This window comes from Coturnix japonica, chromosome 4, assembly GCF_001577835.2.
Source record: "Coturnix japonica isolate 7356 chromosome 4, Coturnix japonica 2.1, whole genome shotgun sequence".
NCBI lineage: Eukaryota > Metazoa > Chordata > Aves > Galliformes > Phasianidae > Coturnix > Coturnix japonica.
The window spans coordinates 2841367-2858012 of NC_029519.1; the positions used below are offsets into that span (position 1 = coordinate 2841367).

Consider the following 16646-nt stretch of genomic DNA (forward strand, 5'->3'; position numbering starts at 1 on the left):
CCGTAGGTCGGTTTTATTCTTTCATCTTCCCAAAAAGACGATTTTCAAGGAGCAACGCGTTGAGACGGCCGCGTAGAGCACCCAACTCATTCACAGCTGAGAACGGAGCTCCACCCAGTTAAAAGGCCCCAACACCCCCCCTGGTGGGCGAAATACGAAATGTCACCGACATTCCCGACCGGATTTTGGGCCCTTTGTGGAAGCCTTTGTTGCTCCTTTGAGCAATTCTGATCTATATTGGAGCGATTCCATCCCAGCAGGTACGAATGTAGGTGTGTAGATATGAAACGCTTCCCTGACATGTATCCCCATAAGCACTGAGACCTGCTTGCCAAGTAAAACCCTACATTAACCTACAAGGGCATTGTATCATTTGGGGTCCATTACACTGAAAGCAAACAGCTGTATTTCTGGTAGTTGTATATTTCAGAGCTGCAAGACGAGGCAGCCCTAAGAACAACAGCCAAAGTGGTCTGCATTAATACTAAAATCCATATATTTATATCCCAGCATAAGATTTACTGCAACATCAAATCACCTCCAGTTCATTTACATGCAGAGGATTCACTAAATCTACCCAGAGACTGAGCAAAGATTTCAGATAATACAAGTTTGTGAATGCTGCCATGTGTTCCCTTCTCCCACTGCCTTCTATTTTTATTTGTTTCAGCTAAAAGCCTTCTGAGGTTCCTTAGGCTTTGCCTATGTGACCACAGGAACACCTGATAAATTCTGATGCTCCCTGCCCTGAAATTACACTCCCTTTTCATGAAGGAGCCCATTATGTGAGTGCCTTGCAGGGAGGGAGGGAGGACCAGGCACCTCCTGCAGGTCTCTCTGCCCCACTGTGCTGTGAGGGCACAGCTCAATGGCTGCTTGCCACGGCGTCATTTAGGCAATGCAAAACAGTTCTAGAGGGAGTCATGGCAAACTGTTCTCTAAATAATGCCACTTCAGCTTTCAAGAAGCCACATTGGTGAAATTCCATCCCTTGGATTGAAGGGTCAAAGCTATGTGCCCAACACTTGCAGTGCTATCCAGCACAGGGGGTTGTGCTTAAGTGGGGTTCTGGCTCTTTGGGCCTTCTTACCAAGACCAGAGCGTGACAGCTACACTGTTACCGTGAGAACTCACACAGTGTAGGGTTAATGGCAGTGCTTAGGCATATGAAGTGAATGGGAGTTACCTAAAGGTCACAGACAGGCAGCTGAGAGATAATAGAGCATCAGCTCCTGCTTCCCAGGTGGAGAAAAACAGCCTGCGAAGGTTTTGTCACAGCCTTCAGACCTAAGTGGCCCTGTGAAAAACAGGTAGTTAAACCTCTCATCCTGAGAAGGGGAATTTGCTGACCTGTGTTGCATTAAAACGCTGCCAACCCAAAGGACTGTTATCTTACAAGATGCTTTCAGCATTTCTAAACTCTGGTTTTGTCTCTTGTTTCCCTAAAAGGGATAAAACGGAAACACAACTGGACATCTCTCAGTTGTTGCTTTTAGATACTTTGAAGGTACAAATACATGCTATTTTCTCCCTCCTTTCCTTTCCTTTCCTTTCCTTTCCTTTCCTTTCCTTTCCTTTCCTTTCCTTTCCTTTCCTTTCCTTTCCTTTCCTTCTGAGGGAGGGATTCCCGTTCCCTTCGGGCCCTTTCCTTCCTTCCGTTCCCTTCCCTTCCTTCCTTCCGCCTTTCTTAGCCCTTCCCTTCGCCTTGCCTTCCGCTTCCCTTCCGCTTCCTTCCCTTCCCTTCCCTTCCTTCCTTCCCGTTACGCCTTCCCTTCCCTTCCCTTAACACTATCCCACACTCAATCCTCCTTAGAGCCATCCACATTTCAGTAGGCAATCTTTGCCCTGATTTGTTTGCCTGTAGAAATGTCTCTCCCTAAGTACAAGCTGCCCAGATGGGAAAACATGTTCTGAGATCACGGAACACAGACTTCACTGTACGGAAGGTTATTTCCGAGCACTTGTTTCGAAGCTTTGGAAAATGCTGCTCTTCCTTTGGAATAGAAGTGGTTGTTCCCCCAGTTTCGTCTTTTTGACTAGAAGCAGACGCTGCTTGGCTGTCTTTGTGACCCAGGGGCAGAAAGGTCCCCCATAGTACTGCACTTCAGTAAGCGATCCGGGTGTGCTGAGGGACCAACCCCACATGGGTGCTGTCCCCAGGACAACAAACTCCGTCGGCACAGCGAGACTGAGGGCACGGTGCCCGGGATTAAAGCCGTCCCTGGATGCCGCTGGGCTGCGTGGTGGGGTCGGAGCGGTGCGTGGCTGCCCGGGCAGAGCCGTGCGCTCAGGGGCGGGGTGCCGGGCCGGGCCGGGGCTGTGCGGTGCGGTGCTGCGGCGGTGCCGGCACATTCCGGGCAGGCGCACTGCGCTGTGCGGGGCGGCGGCACTGAGCGTTCGGAACCCATGGAGGTGACGGAGCCGCAGCCCGGTCCGAGCCCCGCGGCGGGGCCGCAGCCGGGAGCCGAAGAGATTGACATGTCCCTGGGTACGTGCGGTGCTGGGGAGCGGGGGGTCCGCCGAGCCGGGGTTGCGCTGTGTAATGGGGTGTGGGGTGTTGGGAGGTGGTGGGGCACTACTGCGGGGCTGCCGGTGCTCCCAGCAAAGCGAGGGAAGCGGGCAGGGAAAGGCAGAGCGGTGGGGGTGGGAGGAAGCACGGATTCAGCCCCTTTTGTGTGCTTTTCTGACAGCGCCCCGTAGCTTCAGAGGGGAGAGCGTGGAGCGGGCCGGGACAGGCTTACGTAAATAAGCCTCCATTGAAATAAAGATATGAGCCATATCCTCGGGTGCGCGGCTATTTATAGCAGGCTGCTCGTGATGCTCGCCATTCCTCTGGCAGCGGAGATGTGAACTGAGCACAAACAAGTGCCCTTTTATTAGCCCCGAAGGCCTGGACTGCAGGGCTGGGGCCATAGATCTTAGTGGATCATCGTGTTGACATCGCCAGGGAAGGAAAGTCCTCCAGCATCTCTTAATGTTGGGTTTGTGTCCTGACACAAACCGTGTGTCATTTCTTCCTAGCGATGAGCCACTTGCTGGGGACAGCAGAGCATTCTCTCCTACACGTTCCTTGGTGCTGATGCACACTGATTTTAATGGCAGCATGAAGATTTATGGCAAGAATTGGTCTGGCCCCTAATTTTTTCTTTTTTTTTTCTTTTTTTTTCCCCCATGGTGTTGCCACCCTTGAAGATCTTACTCTGTCTTGAGGGCATTGGGGTACCTTAAATGACCTCCCAGGATTCCTTATTTAGTACCCCCTTACACTGCTCTGTTAACCCCATCATACTGCTGGGATATGTAATAGTAACAACTGATATCCAGAGAGCTGGAAGGCGATGGATTGGGCAGCTGAGCATCTGGCTCCTCTCCATTCCTTGTGAGCCCACACTGACTACCTCTCTGCAGAGGAGGGGCTGCAGGCAATAGGCTTCAAAGCATCCCGTGCCCCAAATAGCACATGTCCCAGAGGCACACTTAGCTGGGAACATTAGCACATTCGTACCCAGAGCATCTCTCAGCCTCTCCTAACTGTGCTCTCCTCCTGGCAGACTTGATAGAGAAATCACAAATGCAGTCACGCAGCTTATTCTTACATCTGCTCTCATTCCCTTTCCCTGGGCCTTATATTAATTTGGACATGGGATTTTCTTGATAGAAAATGACAGGTGACAGGCACTGGAGGTAAGATGTGCTGTTTGTGATAATCGCCCTTTGAAAGCTAATGGCACTTCTGTGCTTCCACTCCAGTGGTTCATTAAGGAACTGGAGTCATCTCTGCCTGGGAAAAGGCCTGATTGGGATGCTTCTTTCCTCCTTGATTTGGCAAAAGTTAAAACATTTTGCTTGGAGCTCAATAGATGCAGCTCTGTTACACACTGAACATTTTCTGGGAGGTTAAAAGAGGAAACTGTTGGAAAATATGAATTGATGAGAAGTCCCTTTGCCTTCGTCATTCCTCTTCATCAGAACAGCTTGCATTAAAAAGACCTCCTTCGTTTCAAACCAGCTCAGTGGGAACCAAAAGGCTGCTACCACAGAGTGGGTAAGAAGCATCTACCCAGATAAGTGAGAAAAGCAAGAGTCAGCTGAAGGTTGTGGCACTTGAAATACAAAGTACTTGTGATACTCACTGTGTGTCTTGCTTAGATCTGATCACACCCATAGCTGTGTTGTCTTTGGAAGATGGGAACCAAAAGGAAACCATCACTCGTGGTGAACAGTGAGCATCTGCAGGGCCATGACATCCCCTCTTCTCAGTCACCCTGTACAAGTGAGGTTGTTACCCTGCACCAAACCTCAGTTTTCCCATTTACAGATTGAGGGGCTGAGCAGATTTTCACCCTGCTGTGTTTGCACAACACACAAGCAGTGTCCGTATGGGTTCTGCACCAGGGGCTCCCATGTGTGGCATTGTTGCTCTTCGGTGCTTTTGCCCATTCTCCCTCCTTTGACCACCTCCCAGGTCAGACCTCCTCCAAATATGTTTTCTGATGAGCACAGTGTTGGTGCCCATGTGAAAATCCCTTCCTTTGTGTGGGCAGCCCAGGGGACTGGATCCCTCCATGGGATATTCCAGGCTGGATGTGGCTCTGGGCAGCCTGGTCTGGTGGTTGGAGACCTTGCACATAGCAGAGGGTTGAAACTAGATGAGCATTGTGGTCCTTTTCAACACAGGCCATTCTATGACAAGGGTCTGAAATCTCCATCCTGCTTGTAATGTATATGTGCTGGATGGTGACATGGTTTTGCATAATACACTGTGCTCTAATCTCCAGCATGCAGGAGCCGTGCAAATGGAGCCTGTGCTTCCCTAGCTGAGCTTAATCCCTCAGTGTGTGGCAGCATCACATACAGAACCACCAGCCTTGTTGGACTGGACAAGGACGTGGACAATTCCAAGCACCAAAAATGGGAATCCATGTTGGTAGAAAGTGCAGCTTTGACCAATTTCCCCTTTGCTGTTGTGATTTCAGATGACATCATCAAGCGCCACAGGAAGGAACAAACAGATGCCAAAGCTGCAGGGGACAGCCGGAGGCAGCAGACCAAGAACAGGAATTTGGCATATGGGTTTGGGCGGCCCCGCTTCCGTGCCTGGATGCAGAGGAACTTGCAAGGTATGGGAGTGCTGTGGGATGGCAGGGATGGATGAGAGGGGTTCTCATTGCTGTTTATCAGTATCTGAGGCGCTACAGTCAATGGGACTGTCTGATCCCTGGAATCCAACCCCTGTGGTTCTGTGACTCTGTGGCACTCTGTGACGCTGTGGCACTGCCCTGGAAAACACATTTGTGTGACAAAATCAGCTCCGAAATCCTTCTTCTATCTAATTCCCGTCTGCATATAATATGTACTCGGGTGCTGAATAGTTTTTCTCACTGCAACAATAGAATATCAGGGCCCTTTCAGAGCATAAATCCATCCATTTCTCTCCCTTCTACCCTCCCATGAATTACTAATTCAAAGTGACTTAATATCTGTTCTCTATTCCCTTTGGCTTTGCATATTTTAATTACGCCTCTTCTGAATCCTCTTTTTCCCAGAACACACTTAAATTACCCCTTCAGTGACTGCCTTTGATAGCTCCGTCATTGGAACTGATTTATCACTTTTGCCAACCGTGCTATTTTTATGATGAGTTTTTTAATAATGCCGTGTGATTACACGCTAATCTCTGTTTGGTTCCACTAGCTTTGATCTTCCAGGCTAAGGTGATCTGCTGCATGAAATGCCATCTTTGTTTACCATCATATATATTGTTTTTCCTGGCTGCTGAATCACCTCGCTGGAGATTGTAGTGACATTTTGCAGCGACGCCTTTGCATTCATCCCCTTGAGTACAAATAGCACATGAGGACGGATGGGAGGATGGCTGGGAGCACTCCCAGTCGTCTCAGATCCGCCTCCCACTCTTGCATTCCTGCTTTCCAGCACAAACTGCCTCACTGAGATTTGTCCCAGTTCAAAATGGTGCTGATAATTCCCCTTTGCAAATTGATTGCTCTGTCCAAAAGGGAACGCGGGGTTTGATGTTCTGCTGCATTCAGAAATCAAAGGGGTCAAAAAATACCCCAACAACACGTGGGCTGTTTTTGCAGCTAACATTAGAAAGCAGAACTTTTGTTATCCTAAATATTTTATAGCTTTAACCGGGCCTGAATTCAGCCCTGCTCGGGGCAGGGACCCACTGTGCTGTGCTGAGCTGATGTCAGGAGTAATTTTAGGCAGCTCAGCATGGCTGGGAATTAAGCCCATAATTCTTCAGGGGCTCATTCCTCTTCAGTCCCTGCTGAAACAGGGCTGAGATGTGATAACTGTTATCAAAGCACTGATCAGCACAGCACAGCCACGGCAGAGCATGGGGAAGGTATTATGCTGATGGAAACTGCAAGAGAACTCATGCAAGCAAAATGCTCTTATCTTTCCTGGAATTTTGCTTAAAACGTCTCCCCAGTGGTGGGGAGAGTGAGGATTTTTAATGACAAGAGATTTCAAATCTCCTCTGAGAAGTGGGCCTCAGGGCTTCTCCCCAGCCTGGCTTGTTGGGCTGAGAGGTTCCCGGCCTTCAGATGTGTGCTCAGAGCCAGCTTCTGAGCCTGCACCCAGACAGGGTGCTGACACTGTGGGGTTTCAGTCAAGTGCTCTTTGATTAATGAATCATAGAAACACAGAACAGCTTAGGTTGGAATGGACAAGATCATCCATTTCTGCTTCCTGCTGTGGGCTGGGTGCCCCCCGGTGGATCTGGTTGCCCAGAGCCCCATTCATGGCCTTGGGCACCTCCAGGGCTGAGGCACTCACAGCTCTGGGCAGTGCCAGGTCCTCAGTGCCCTCCCTCCTAACATTTAACTGAAATCTCCCCTCTTTTAGTTTAAAGCCATTCTCCCTAGTCCTGTCACTATCAGACCATGTAAAAAAGTCACTCCCTCATCCTGTTTATAAGCACCCTTCAAGTACTGGAAGGCCACAGGGAGGTCTTCCTAGAGCGCTCTCTTGTCCAGGCTGAGATGACCAGAAATACCTGCCAGCTATTTTGCAGAGATGGAGCTTCCAGTGTGCCACATGTCAGGACACACATACAAGGAAGCCCTGGTCTCCAGCTGGCGCACACAGGGTGCCCTTGGAGCTGCTGGCCCTGAAGTCAGTTATGTGCATGGGCTGAGATGTGCCTGAGTGCACCACTGAGCTCCAGCTCTCTAATAGGGGCTGATGGACAGTGGTGTGCTTTGCTGCTCAGGGTTGCTTTGTGCATCTGCCCCTCCCATTGTACTGGTGGGATACCCGCAGATGGGCTCAGTCGCTTGCTGGAAAGAAGCTGCTGTATTGAAAGAAGACCCTAACCCTAATGCTAACCCTGGTGCTGACCCTTGCCTTGTAACTGGTGTCAGCATGCTCTGCATCGCACCCTGGGGCTGGAGCCTTCATTAATCACCTGCTGCCTTCCCCCTGATGGAGGTGTCACTGCTTCCTCACAACACTTCACTTCTAATTGCTCCAAGTCATTATAAATGTAGGAATCAATGGAGTGGGATCAATGCACACATCCGAGCATCCCATGCTTTATGTCTCTTAGATTCTCGTTGGTGTGGGGTTTTAATGCATGGTTACTGCCTGCCGAAATTCACTGCTTTTTCGCTTGATTTATGCACCCCAGTGGGGGGGTGTGCACATTTCACTGGTGGAGCAGCTTGGAAAATGGATATTTAATTATGATACAGAAGTTTATCTTATGGAGTGATTAGGCTTTAATGCACTGTGCCGCTCTGAGTGCTCTCCTCTCACCCGATGCTTCAGCAACACTCAGAAATCATAAACAGGCGTAGGGGGAAAAGTTGAAGGTGAGATGAGAGGCTTCAGTGTATACACTGTGCCTTAGTGTGAGGCAGCAGCAGAAGGTGCTCCCTTAAGTCTCTTCAGTAAGGACCTGTCAGGCCAAAAGGAAATAGATATGGGTGGGCTGGTCCTCCCCAGGGGGGTATTGTGGGCACCCAGAGCAACCTTGTGATACATTTCCAGAACTGAACCCTGCTGTGAGTTTTGAAGGTCTCTGACACATGTATTTGTTGTCTTAGGTCCCAACCGTTTTAGGAGAGGCTTTGGACAACAACAGAACAACCGACGGCAATTCAGGAACGCTCTGCCCGGCCCCAGGAGAAGAGCAGCTGCTGCATTGAGTGGAGTGAGCCCTTTAAATCGCCCAGCATTGGCTCAGGAGGTATGGGAGGAAAGGAGCACGGCTCTGCTTAACCATCATGTACTGGTTGGGTGGGTTTTCTGGACTTGCATCACCCCAAAGGACAATCTGCATACAAAATGCACAAGCACGGTCTTTTCTGTGCCCATGTACAGCATTTATATGCATAGGTGAGTGCAGGCATATGCATGCAAACCAGCAGTTTTCCCATTGGTTTGATAAGCTTAAGACTTGGCATGGCCTTTTCACTGTATAGGATTCTAAGGGAGTAAAGAAAAAGGTGTCCTTCAAAGGTTTCTTTAATATTTTAAACTATTACCATAGAATCCAATTCCTCATCGTCCCCATCTTCCTGTTATCATTTAGAGGTGACATGGATATGGATATGGTTCCCATTATTATCCTTTCGATAAGGAAGATGACACAAAAGTAGTATTAATGGAAATATGTTGACGCCTTTCCCAGTGTTTCTCTCTGAGTATCAGTAAGATTCAGCTGGCTTGGTGTTAGTAGGAGGTGGAAACTGAGCAAGTGGTCAGTCCTCTGGGAGAAGAGGTTGTAAAAACTCAATTAGGAGGTCACGTGTGCTCAGTGAGCTTTTGGAAACACCAAAATGGTGACGGAATTTTAATGGCTGTGTCCAGGAAGTGTGAAGCAGAGAACCCCAAACTAAGCGTGCGTGCACATGGAATGTGGTTATTCTTGAAAACGGTGACTGCAGTGACTCAGAAATATACGGAGTGTGGCTGGATATCAGCTGGAAGCAATGAGTAGTTGCTAGGAGGCATAATTCTGTGGTAGCTTCCTTCTTTTTGTAGGTGTAAATCTAGTGGGAAGGATGTGGAAACACATCTGAGTTATTGGGTAGCAGCACTGATGGTGGTTTCCCCACAGAAACTGACTGAGAGGCGTATGTGTATAAGGACATGCAGGAGAACTGTGCTGATGCTAAGAGCCTTTGCTGTGCCCCATGCTTCAGGCATCAGATATGTTTGTGTGTCTGAACTGGAAAGAGTCAATAGCTGAAATCAAACCTGAGCGAGGCTATAATGTGTTGCTTATGTGAGACTTGTGCTTCATTGTTTTTGTTATTTTTATACTGTTAAAATGAAGCGTTCTCCCTCTGACTAGTGGTGTCAACCCAGGATCTGCAGCACATGTTCCAGTGATTGTCAACAGTGTGTCACAGATCCAGATACACTGAGAGTACAGCAGTGCTACTTGCTATAGGTGCCAAAGAATGTTGCAGAGACCAGGTTTGAGTAGATTTGGTGGGGAATCAATTTCCCATTAGGAAAATAACGAAGTCTTTGCTGCAAGATTGCAGAAGTTGCAGTGAAGAAACCATTGTGAATGGCAATATGGGAATGCAGAGCGGAGAGCTGAAACCCCTCTGCCATAGCTAGCAGTGGTACCCAATGCATCAATGCAGTACTGTCACTTCTCCCAACCTGTGCTGTTGCTCTGTCTTTGCCTGCATGGCATCAGTGCAGGTGGCAACAGCTGACTTGTTTCTGCTCTTACAGGGCAACAAGAGTGAAGATGCTTTCCCCAAAAGCAGTGGTGGGCAGCCTGAGGCACGGCAACGGCCACCGCCTGGCCCCAGAAGGTTCAGAGCAGCTGCTGCCAGCACCGGCGCGCCGGGTAGAAGGTAAATGTTGGTCACTGCTGGTTCCCTGTGGCTCTGATCTCAGCCAGCTGTATGCTTGCATGATGTGAGAGGTGTGCCCTGAGTGTGTATGGAAAGCACCTGGACACAAAGCAGCCCTATGTTAATGAGGTTGGTATTCGATCTGTCACTGGGTTTTAGTGAGCATGGAGAATGTGACTGTTGTTATCAGTGTTCAGCTTCTAACCTGCCACTTTGGGGAAAACTTTGGAAGGGTGACGTAGCCTTTATTTTTACAAAAGCAAAGTCTCTGTCCCAGTGGGAAGGCAGGGAGTGGGGCTGCAAAGCTGGGCAAAGTCCCGGGTTCTGCCTTGCTGTCCTTGCATCCTCAAATGGAGCTCAGTATCAGTCCTGTCTTTGCTGCGAGAAGAGAATGGACAGAATGGCCTCCAGGGGTCCCTTCTGACCAGATTTTTTTTCCTATGATGTTGTTCTATCATTTTTCTTCCAATGAGAAGAGCTCAAAGCAAACACAAGCTGTCCTTTCATTCAAGCCGAAAAACTTGTTTCACTGAAATCCTTTGCTGGCAGAAAAACCTGTAGGGCTGAACTTGGTCACAGATATCCTCATTTACTTCTCATATTGCTTTTCATGTCGAACTCAGTTATGTGCTACATTTATACTTCAGGAGAGACCCAGTACTGTGCTGACCTCTGTTGTTCTCTCTTCTCCTGCCCATCAGGCCCTTCCTGCTGAACAGGGGACCAGGCTTCCAACAGAAGCGGATGCAGCAGCGGTTCTCCAAAGCCTACATCCAGAGAGGGGTCAGTACAGAGGCATTTTTATACAACCTGCTGCTGGTGACCACCCTTCAGTTTTACCAGCCCTTGCCCATTTTGGTCTTTGCTTCCAAAATAACCGAGGTGGTTGCCAGTTGCTTTGCCTGTGCAGTGAGAAACCCAAGAAAAACGAGTTTTGTGATTACACAGAGAAAGAGTTTTTCAAATATACCAAACAAAACGCCTGAAAAGGAATCCCTGTTTCTGAGTGATCATTATTTAACTGATTCTTTGTCATTGATTTCACAGCAAATGGATGCTAATGCAGAAGGGAAACCACCAAGGATGAGAAGGTAATTGGCGACAAAGGCACGGATTGAACGTGACTTGCTCTTTCACGCTCAAATTGAAGCTGGAGACATCTTGCTGTCTTGGCAGGTGGCAAGTGAAACCCAGCCCTGGAGCAGTTCTGACAGTGTCTGTGGCTAATCCCCAGGCGAGCCAGACCAGCACGTAAGTAAATGAGTTGATTTGTTAGCATGGGAGCCCTACAAAAGCCATTGCTAATCCCTTTAGCATTATTGCAGCTTCACGTTTTTTTATAATAAGTGCAGAACTAATGGCACGGCCCTCAAGTGGTGAGCAAATGGTGCCTTGTTCTGGTGTATCTGAAAGGAGACAGTAATTATGTGTGGTTGGCTTGGTATCCAGAGCAAGGGGGAGTGGGAGAACTCACAGGCTTTGTGGGAGCAGTGCTGAACTGCTCACAGGCACGTGGCTGGAGGAGCGTGGCCTCAGGCCTGTGCTGTGAGAGGCAGGATCTGGTGGGTGGCTGAGGGTAACTGGGCCCAGAGAGCATTTCCCAGTAGCTGCAGCGCTGGAGTTCAGCTTGTACAGCTGCTGAGCACCTCTTTGTAGTATCATACAATCATTAAAGTTGGAAAAGACCACTAGGATCACCAAGTCCAACAATCAGCCCACCCCCACCATTTCCATTAACTGTGTCCCTCAGTCCCACATCCCCATGGTTCTGGAACACCTCCAGGGATGAGGACTCTACCACCTCCCTGGGCAGCCTGTGCTGGTGCATCACCACTCTGAGAAGTTATTTTTCTTAACAACTCAGATTTCCCCTGTCACATCTTGAGGCCATCACCTCTCATCCTACTGCTGTTATCTGGGAGAAGAGGCTGACCTCCACCTTGCCACAACCTCCTTCAAGGAAGTTGTAGAGACCAGTTAGGTGTCCCCTAAGCCTTCTCTTCTCCAAACCAAACCATCCCAGTTCCCTCAGCCGTTCCCCATAAGATTTAAGCTCCAGCCCTTTCACAGATTTAATGCCCTTCTCAGGACATGCTCACCCAGATCTCTGTGATTAACACTGGGGTTCATGTGGGTCTTTCTAACCCTATTAGTTTGCAGACAACAGGACACCACCTACCTCAGCTCCCTGTATGACCACACACCTGTGCTTTCCCCCAGGCCTGGAGCCAAGCGCCCTTTCCTGCGAAGCCAGAGGCCCCCGCCGCGCATCACCAAGCCCCAACCCAAGGGGGTGATGCTGAGGTTCAACTTCCGTGCCATGGCCAACCAGGTAGAGGATCACCGAGGGGACCGGCCACATCCCGCACCCCACAGGAGCCTTGTTGCTTGGTTTTGGGGCTGCCTGCTGGGTTTATTTAGCACAACCCAGGAGGACAGTCCTGCGGCCTTGTTGGCTTTGGTGCTCACCAAAATGGCGGCACCTGAGAAGACTACTTGGCAGCTACAGACTCATCCCTGTTATTCCTGCTCTGTTGGTCCCTCTTGTCCCATTTGTGTGCTCTCTTTTGGCTTTGGAGGACTTCTCAGTGCCACGTTCTCCATGTTTTACACCAAGAGAGCCGTGGGGCGGGTCACAAATCCTGCTCCACCATCCTTCGTCGCCAGCTCTCCTTGTCTGGACGGTTTGTTTGCTCCCGACGCCCTGTGCTCACACGCCATCTGCTTGCTCCTGTTCTTGCCAAGGACGCCCGCTCTCTGGGGGCTGGGCACTGCTTGGAGGTTTTTCAGCCGCACACAGTCTGTCGAGCTCCTTGTCTCCGTGTGATGGGTGGTTTAATTGACTAACCGGCTGTGATGCACCCTCCTGACTGATGGGCTCTAATCAATACCCCGCTGCAAGCCCGGCTGTGCTTGGCCACGAGCCGTGGGACTGACGCGCTCTCCCTTTCCCCTGCAGACCAGCCTGACGCTGGATGAGAGGTTCTCTGGGCTGAGGAATAAGAGGCGCTTTGCAGCAGCCCGCGGCGCCCGCCGGACGGTCACCATGCCCTAACACCACGCACCCGACGTGGGGACAGCGGGCAGCAGCCCGGGCCCTGTAACAGGTGGCTCAATAAAACACGATAGATTCCCTCTGAAGATAGATGATTCAGCAACCCGCTGTCTGCTTCCTTCCGTGCATAATGAGAGAGTGATTGAGGGCAGGGATGAGGCAGCACTGGAGTCTAGGCTATACACAGTGTAGGGAGGCGGTGGAAGGGGATGAGTGGAGGTAGATTTGCTGTGCTGGGCTCCATGGTACTGGGTCCACCCCATCCCCCTGCCAGGCACCAGAGAAGGGAGCAGCTACAAGCCTTGTCCTGCAGCTGGGACAGCAATGAGGCCTTGGACCTGCTTACCTGAGAGGCCAACAAACATGGCAGCCACACCAGGGACATGATCCAGCATTCCCCACCTAAAAGCCTTACAGCGTGCAGCTGGGACCCCCACCCAAAAGTCTGCAGTGTAGGGCCTTCCCCATCTTCATCCTGCCTCGTCAGCAGCTGGAAGGGTCAGTTGGACTGCCCTGCTTTTCTCAGTGCTGAGCAGATGGGTGGGCTCAGCCTAAATCTGTGCTTCCAATGCTGGGTAGGTCTGCACTGGGATCCTTGTAGGTGCAGCTCCACCTGTGCATAATCATGCTGATGTGGGAAGGAAGCCAGGCTGCACAGCACTTGGCCGAGAAGTTAATGAGCTGTGTTGAGATATTCGTTAATGAAGCCCCATACCAAACATGAGTTGCCGATCCATTCTCTGCCCAATACTGCAGCCAATACTGAGTGTGCCAAGCACAGCCTGTTACTGGGCCCTAAGCTGTAAGTAAGGAAGTAAATATTTGATAGACTGCTTTACGTTTTACACTGAGTGTCTTTAACAAGAGACCGGATTCGGGGTTGACTTTATAGGAATGTGTGAAATGTTGCTAGCTGGTTGATTGAGAGGTGATGTATGAATCCAATGCACTGAATAAAAACTCATCAAACGGCACCTCTGGTTATTTCCTCTCCTTCAACAGGGTTTGGGTGCAAGCTCAGCCTCTTGGCGTGGTCCCCTTAGGGACTTTGCCTCTTTGCCCACTCTGCACATGCCACCTCTTGGCAGATCAATGCAGCATTTGATCTGCTGCCTCTATTTCCATGGGTCAAATGACCTTTGAAGGAGCAAGAGGTTTTAAATAGGCTCCTTGTCAAATCTTGGTTGTTATCGCTTCTACTTTTAATGTTATCAGCAAAACTATCAGAGCAGACCTGGCTCTGAGCGCATCTGAAGCAAAACAAATGCAAACGGGTTTCCAGCCTAATGAACTGAGGAGAGCTCATCTCCATGCAAATAATATAGAAGTCACTGGAGATGAGCAGGAAATACGGTCACAAATGACAACAGTCCTGACTGCAGTTGTACTTTTGCCACAAGTATGGACAAACAATAGGAGATGTACTAAGCCTGATACCTCCTTACACCGTGCTATAAAGGCATGGAGCTATTCTGCTCATGTGTTCAGCTCAGAGTGCACCCTGACATTCCCCTCCCAGGAGATGTTTATTAGCAATCCCTACCTTATATATTTCTAAGGACTAAATGAAAATGGAAGGATTAATGATACAAGCTATGCTTTCTTTCTAGCCTGATTCCTGCACAGGGCTCAGAGAATTTCCATGAAGCAGGATACAAAAAGTGGCTGTGCACAGAAGGACACCGAACTTACAAACAGCAGGGTCTCACAGCCACCATGCTAAACCGGAGCAGGAGGAGGTACAGAGTCATCTTGCTCCAACAGGCAGAAGAAACCCTTTCTGCTTCTCTACTGAAACAGCAGAATAATGCTTGGTGAAGTTATACCAATGCTGCATTCTCCTCTGCTCACCTTCTTTCCAGGAGCAGAGCCTCGGCATAGCCCCATGCCTGCGTTCTGGAGGGTTATCTGTAGCTGTGATTGCCTTTGCAGCAATCAGCTGCTTGAGCTGCTGGAGACTGCAGGGCTGAAGCCAGCATGATATTTGAGATGGAGCTGTACGAGGACTCTGTGTTGTTTTCTGTTCTTTCCTAACAGTTCCCAACATTCCACTTGCTTTTGGACCCAGAATAGCAGTTTGGGGTAGGAAATAATGTGACACACTTATGTTGGTTTAATGAAACAAGTTTCCAGGCATAGATTTCAGCTTCCCAGCAAACACCTTCTGCAGAAGCTGCTCTCACGACACGTGTAAAGAGCACAGCTGGAACAACTGCCTGCAAGAGGTGGGCCTGAGGAACCCAGCTTTACCTGATCCCTCGTGCTGACATTTGGTATTTTCTTTGCTGTTCACTGTGTGCTTTGGTTAGATGCTAAAAGCTGACTTTAATGAGTTTAACAGACAGGGAGAGAAGGCCAGCTTTCCCCACTCACCAGTTCTTGTTGATTTTAGTGCTATGTGACTGGGATTTGTGACTCCTTAGTGTTTGGGGCACTGCTGCTCCAGTAGCGCAGGGCAGAGGGCAAAGCAGTGCCTTGGGAACAGCACGGCTGTAGGGGCCTCGAGAATAGAAATGCTTTGGACACATCCAATCCATCCTGGCAACAGAGCAGCAGCTGAGGCATGGAGCAGGGGGCTGGAGCGTGTGCCAGCAATGGAAAGAGGAGCTGCTCTCCCCAGATGCCAAGTCCTCTCCGCTAAGAACCAGCTGCAGTTGTGCCTCCAGCACTTAGCAATGGCTGCAGCTACCGCACCAGGGTTCTTGTGCCACAGTTTGCCAGGCTGGCTGCAAAATGGAGGCAGGCAGTGCATGAGCTCACTGCCCTGCACCAGCTGTAGGAGGTGTAGCCTGCTGTCAGCAGCAGTTGCTGTGTTCCAGGGGTCCTTGGAGGCACACAGCCAGAAGCCACATGCGGAGTGCTTAAAGAGAAACCTGAGATCCAAACGGTGTCTCAGGCACTGCAGCTCCTGTGAGGGCTGGGATAAGCTGAGCTTCAAGCAGAGCTCCAGCCAGGCAGGAACCAGGAGAAGAGAACCATGGTGGACAGATAAAAGATTCTTAAACCCCCAGGTTGAATGGATAGGTGCCCCTCACCATGGTACAGCAATGGGCAGGATGACTCTGCAGCCAGCTCTGCTCCACGCTGTGGTCAGGACCCCACACAGATGGGGATGAAGCTCTGCTTTGTTCCCTGGATATGGGGCAGTCCCTTCCAGAATTTGGCCAATAGCCTATTCACTTCCATTTGCAAGAGAGCTGTTTTTCCACAATGCAGGTCTCATTTGCTGAAGCCTTATTCCCTCTGTTCATCTGAATCAATCCTGACCACTTTTATAGGGAAGATAAAGCTCCAAGGTGTGGAGGAAAAAGGGACAGAAAATTAGATTTGGGCTTTATCCCCTCAAGATCAGGGATTAGGATTTAGCACTGAGCCATGTTCTAAAGGAGATCCTTCCCATCTACGTCAGAACTGCTGCCAGCTCTCAGGGTTTTACTGGAAATGCTGTGATGGTGAATGCTGCAATAAAGCCCCGCTTCCTGGAGACAGGTCAGGAGGTAAATGTCTCATCTTGCCTATATTAAAAAGTAAATTCCCAATGCTGTGGCTATGCAGGGAAGACTACGGCCTGGCGGTAACTTAAAATCTCAGATGTCAGATTAAAAGAAACAACTTTTTTGTTGGATGTCATATTTGTAAGTCTACCTCCTGAGGTCTGGAGCTTGACTCATGACTCTGAAATGCTCAGAGCACGCTGAGAGACCACAGTGAATCCACAGTCACTTCTCAGTGTGGATGGGAAT

General features: G+C 49.7%; 1 protein-coding gene across 2 annotated transcripts; it reads left to right on the top strand.

Moving 5' to 3' along the window:
• Positions 1–2298: 2298 nt before the first annotated feature.
• Positions 2299–13877, top strand: LOC107312624 (UAP56-interacting factor-like). Of its 2 annotated transcripts, XM_015860233.2 has the most exons (9): positions 2316–2488; positions 4977–5120; positions 8076–8218; positions 9724–9848; positions 10550–10631; positions 10896–10939; positions 11025–11099; positions 12069–12180; positions 12808–13877. In XM_015860233.2, exons 1-9 carry the CDS (start codon positions 2407–2409, stop codon positions 12901–12903), a joined length of 903 nt encoding a protein of 300 aa, XP_015715719.1. In that variant the 5' UTR covers positions 2316–2406; the 3' UTR covers positions 12904–13877. The 2 variants fall into 2 exon arrangements, with proteins under 2 accessions (XP_032300311.1, XP_015715719.1); XM_032444420.1 differs by having other exon boundaries at positions 2299–2488; positions 12069–13877.
• The last annotated feature ends 2769 nt before the right edge of the window (positions 13878–16646 follow it).

Bases quoted from the DNA above. Each gene is read 5' to 3' on its own strand.
- LOC107312624 (XM_032444420.1), top strand. From the start codon at position 2,407: ATGGAGGTGACGGAGCCGCAGCCCGGTCCGAGCCCCGCGGCGGGGCCG. The intron at 8,219-9,723 runs GTATGGGAGGAA...CTGCTCTTACAG, and splicing joins GCCCAGCATTGGCTCAGGAG to GGCAACAAGAGTGAAGATGC. The intron at 10,940-11,024 runs GTAATTGGCGAC...CTGTCTTGGCAG, and splicing joins AAACCACCAAGGATGAGAAG to GTGGCAAGTGAAACCCAGCC.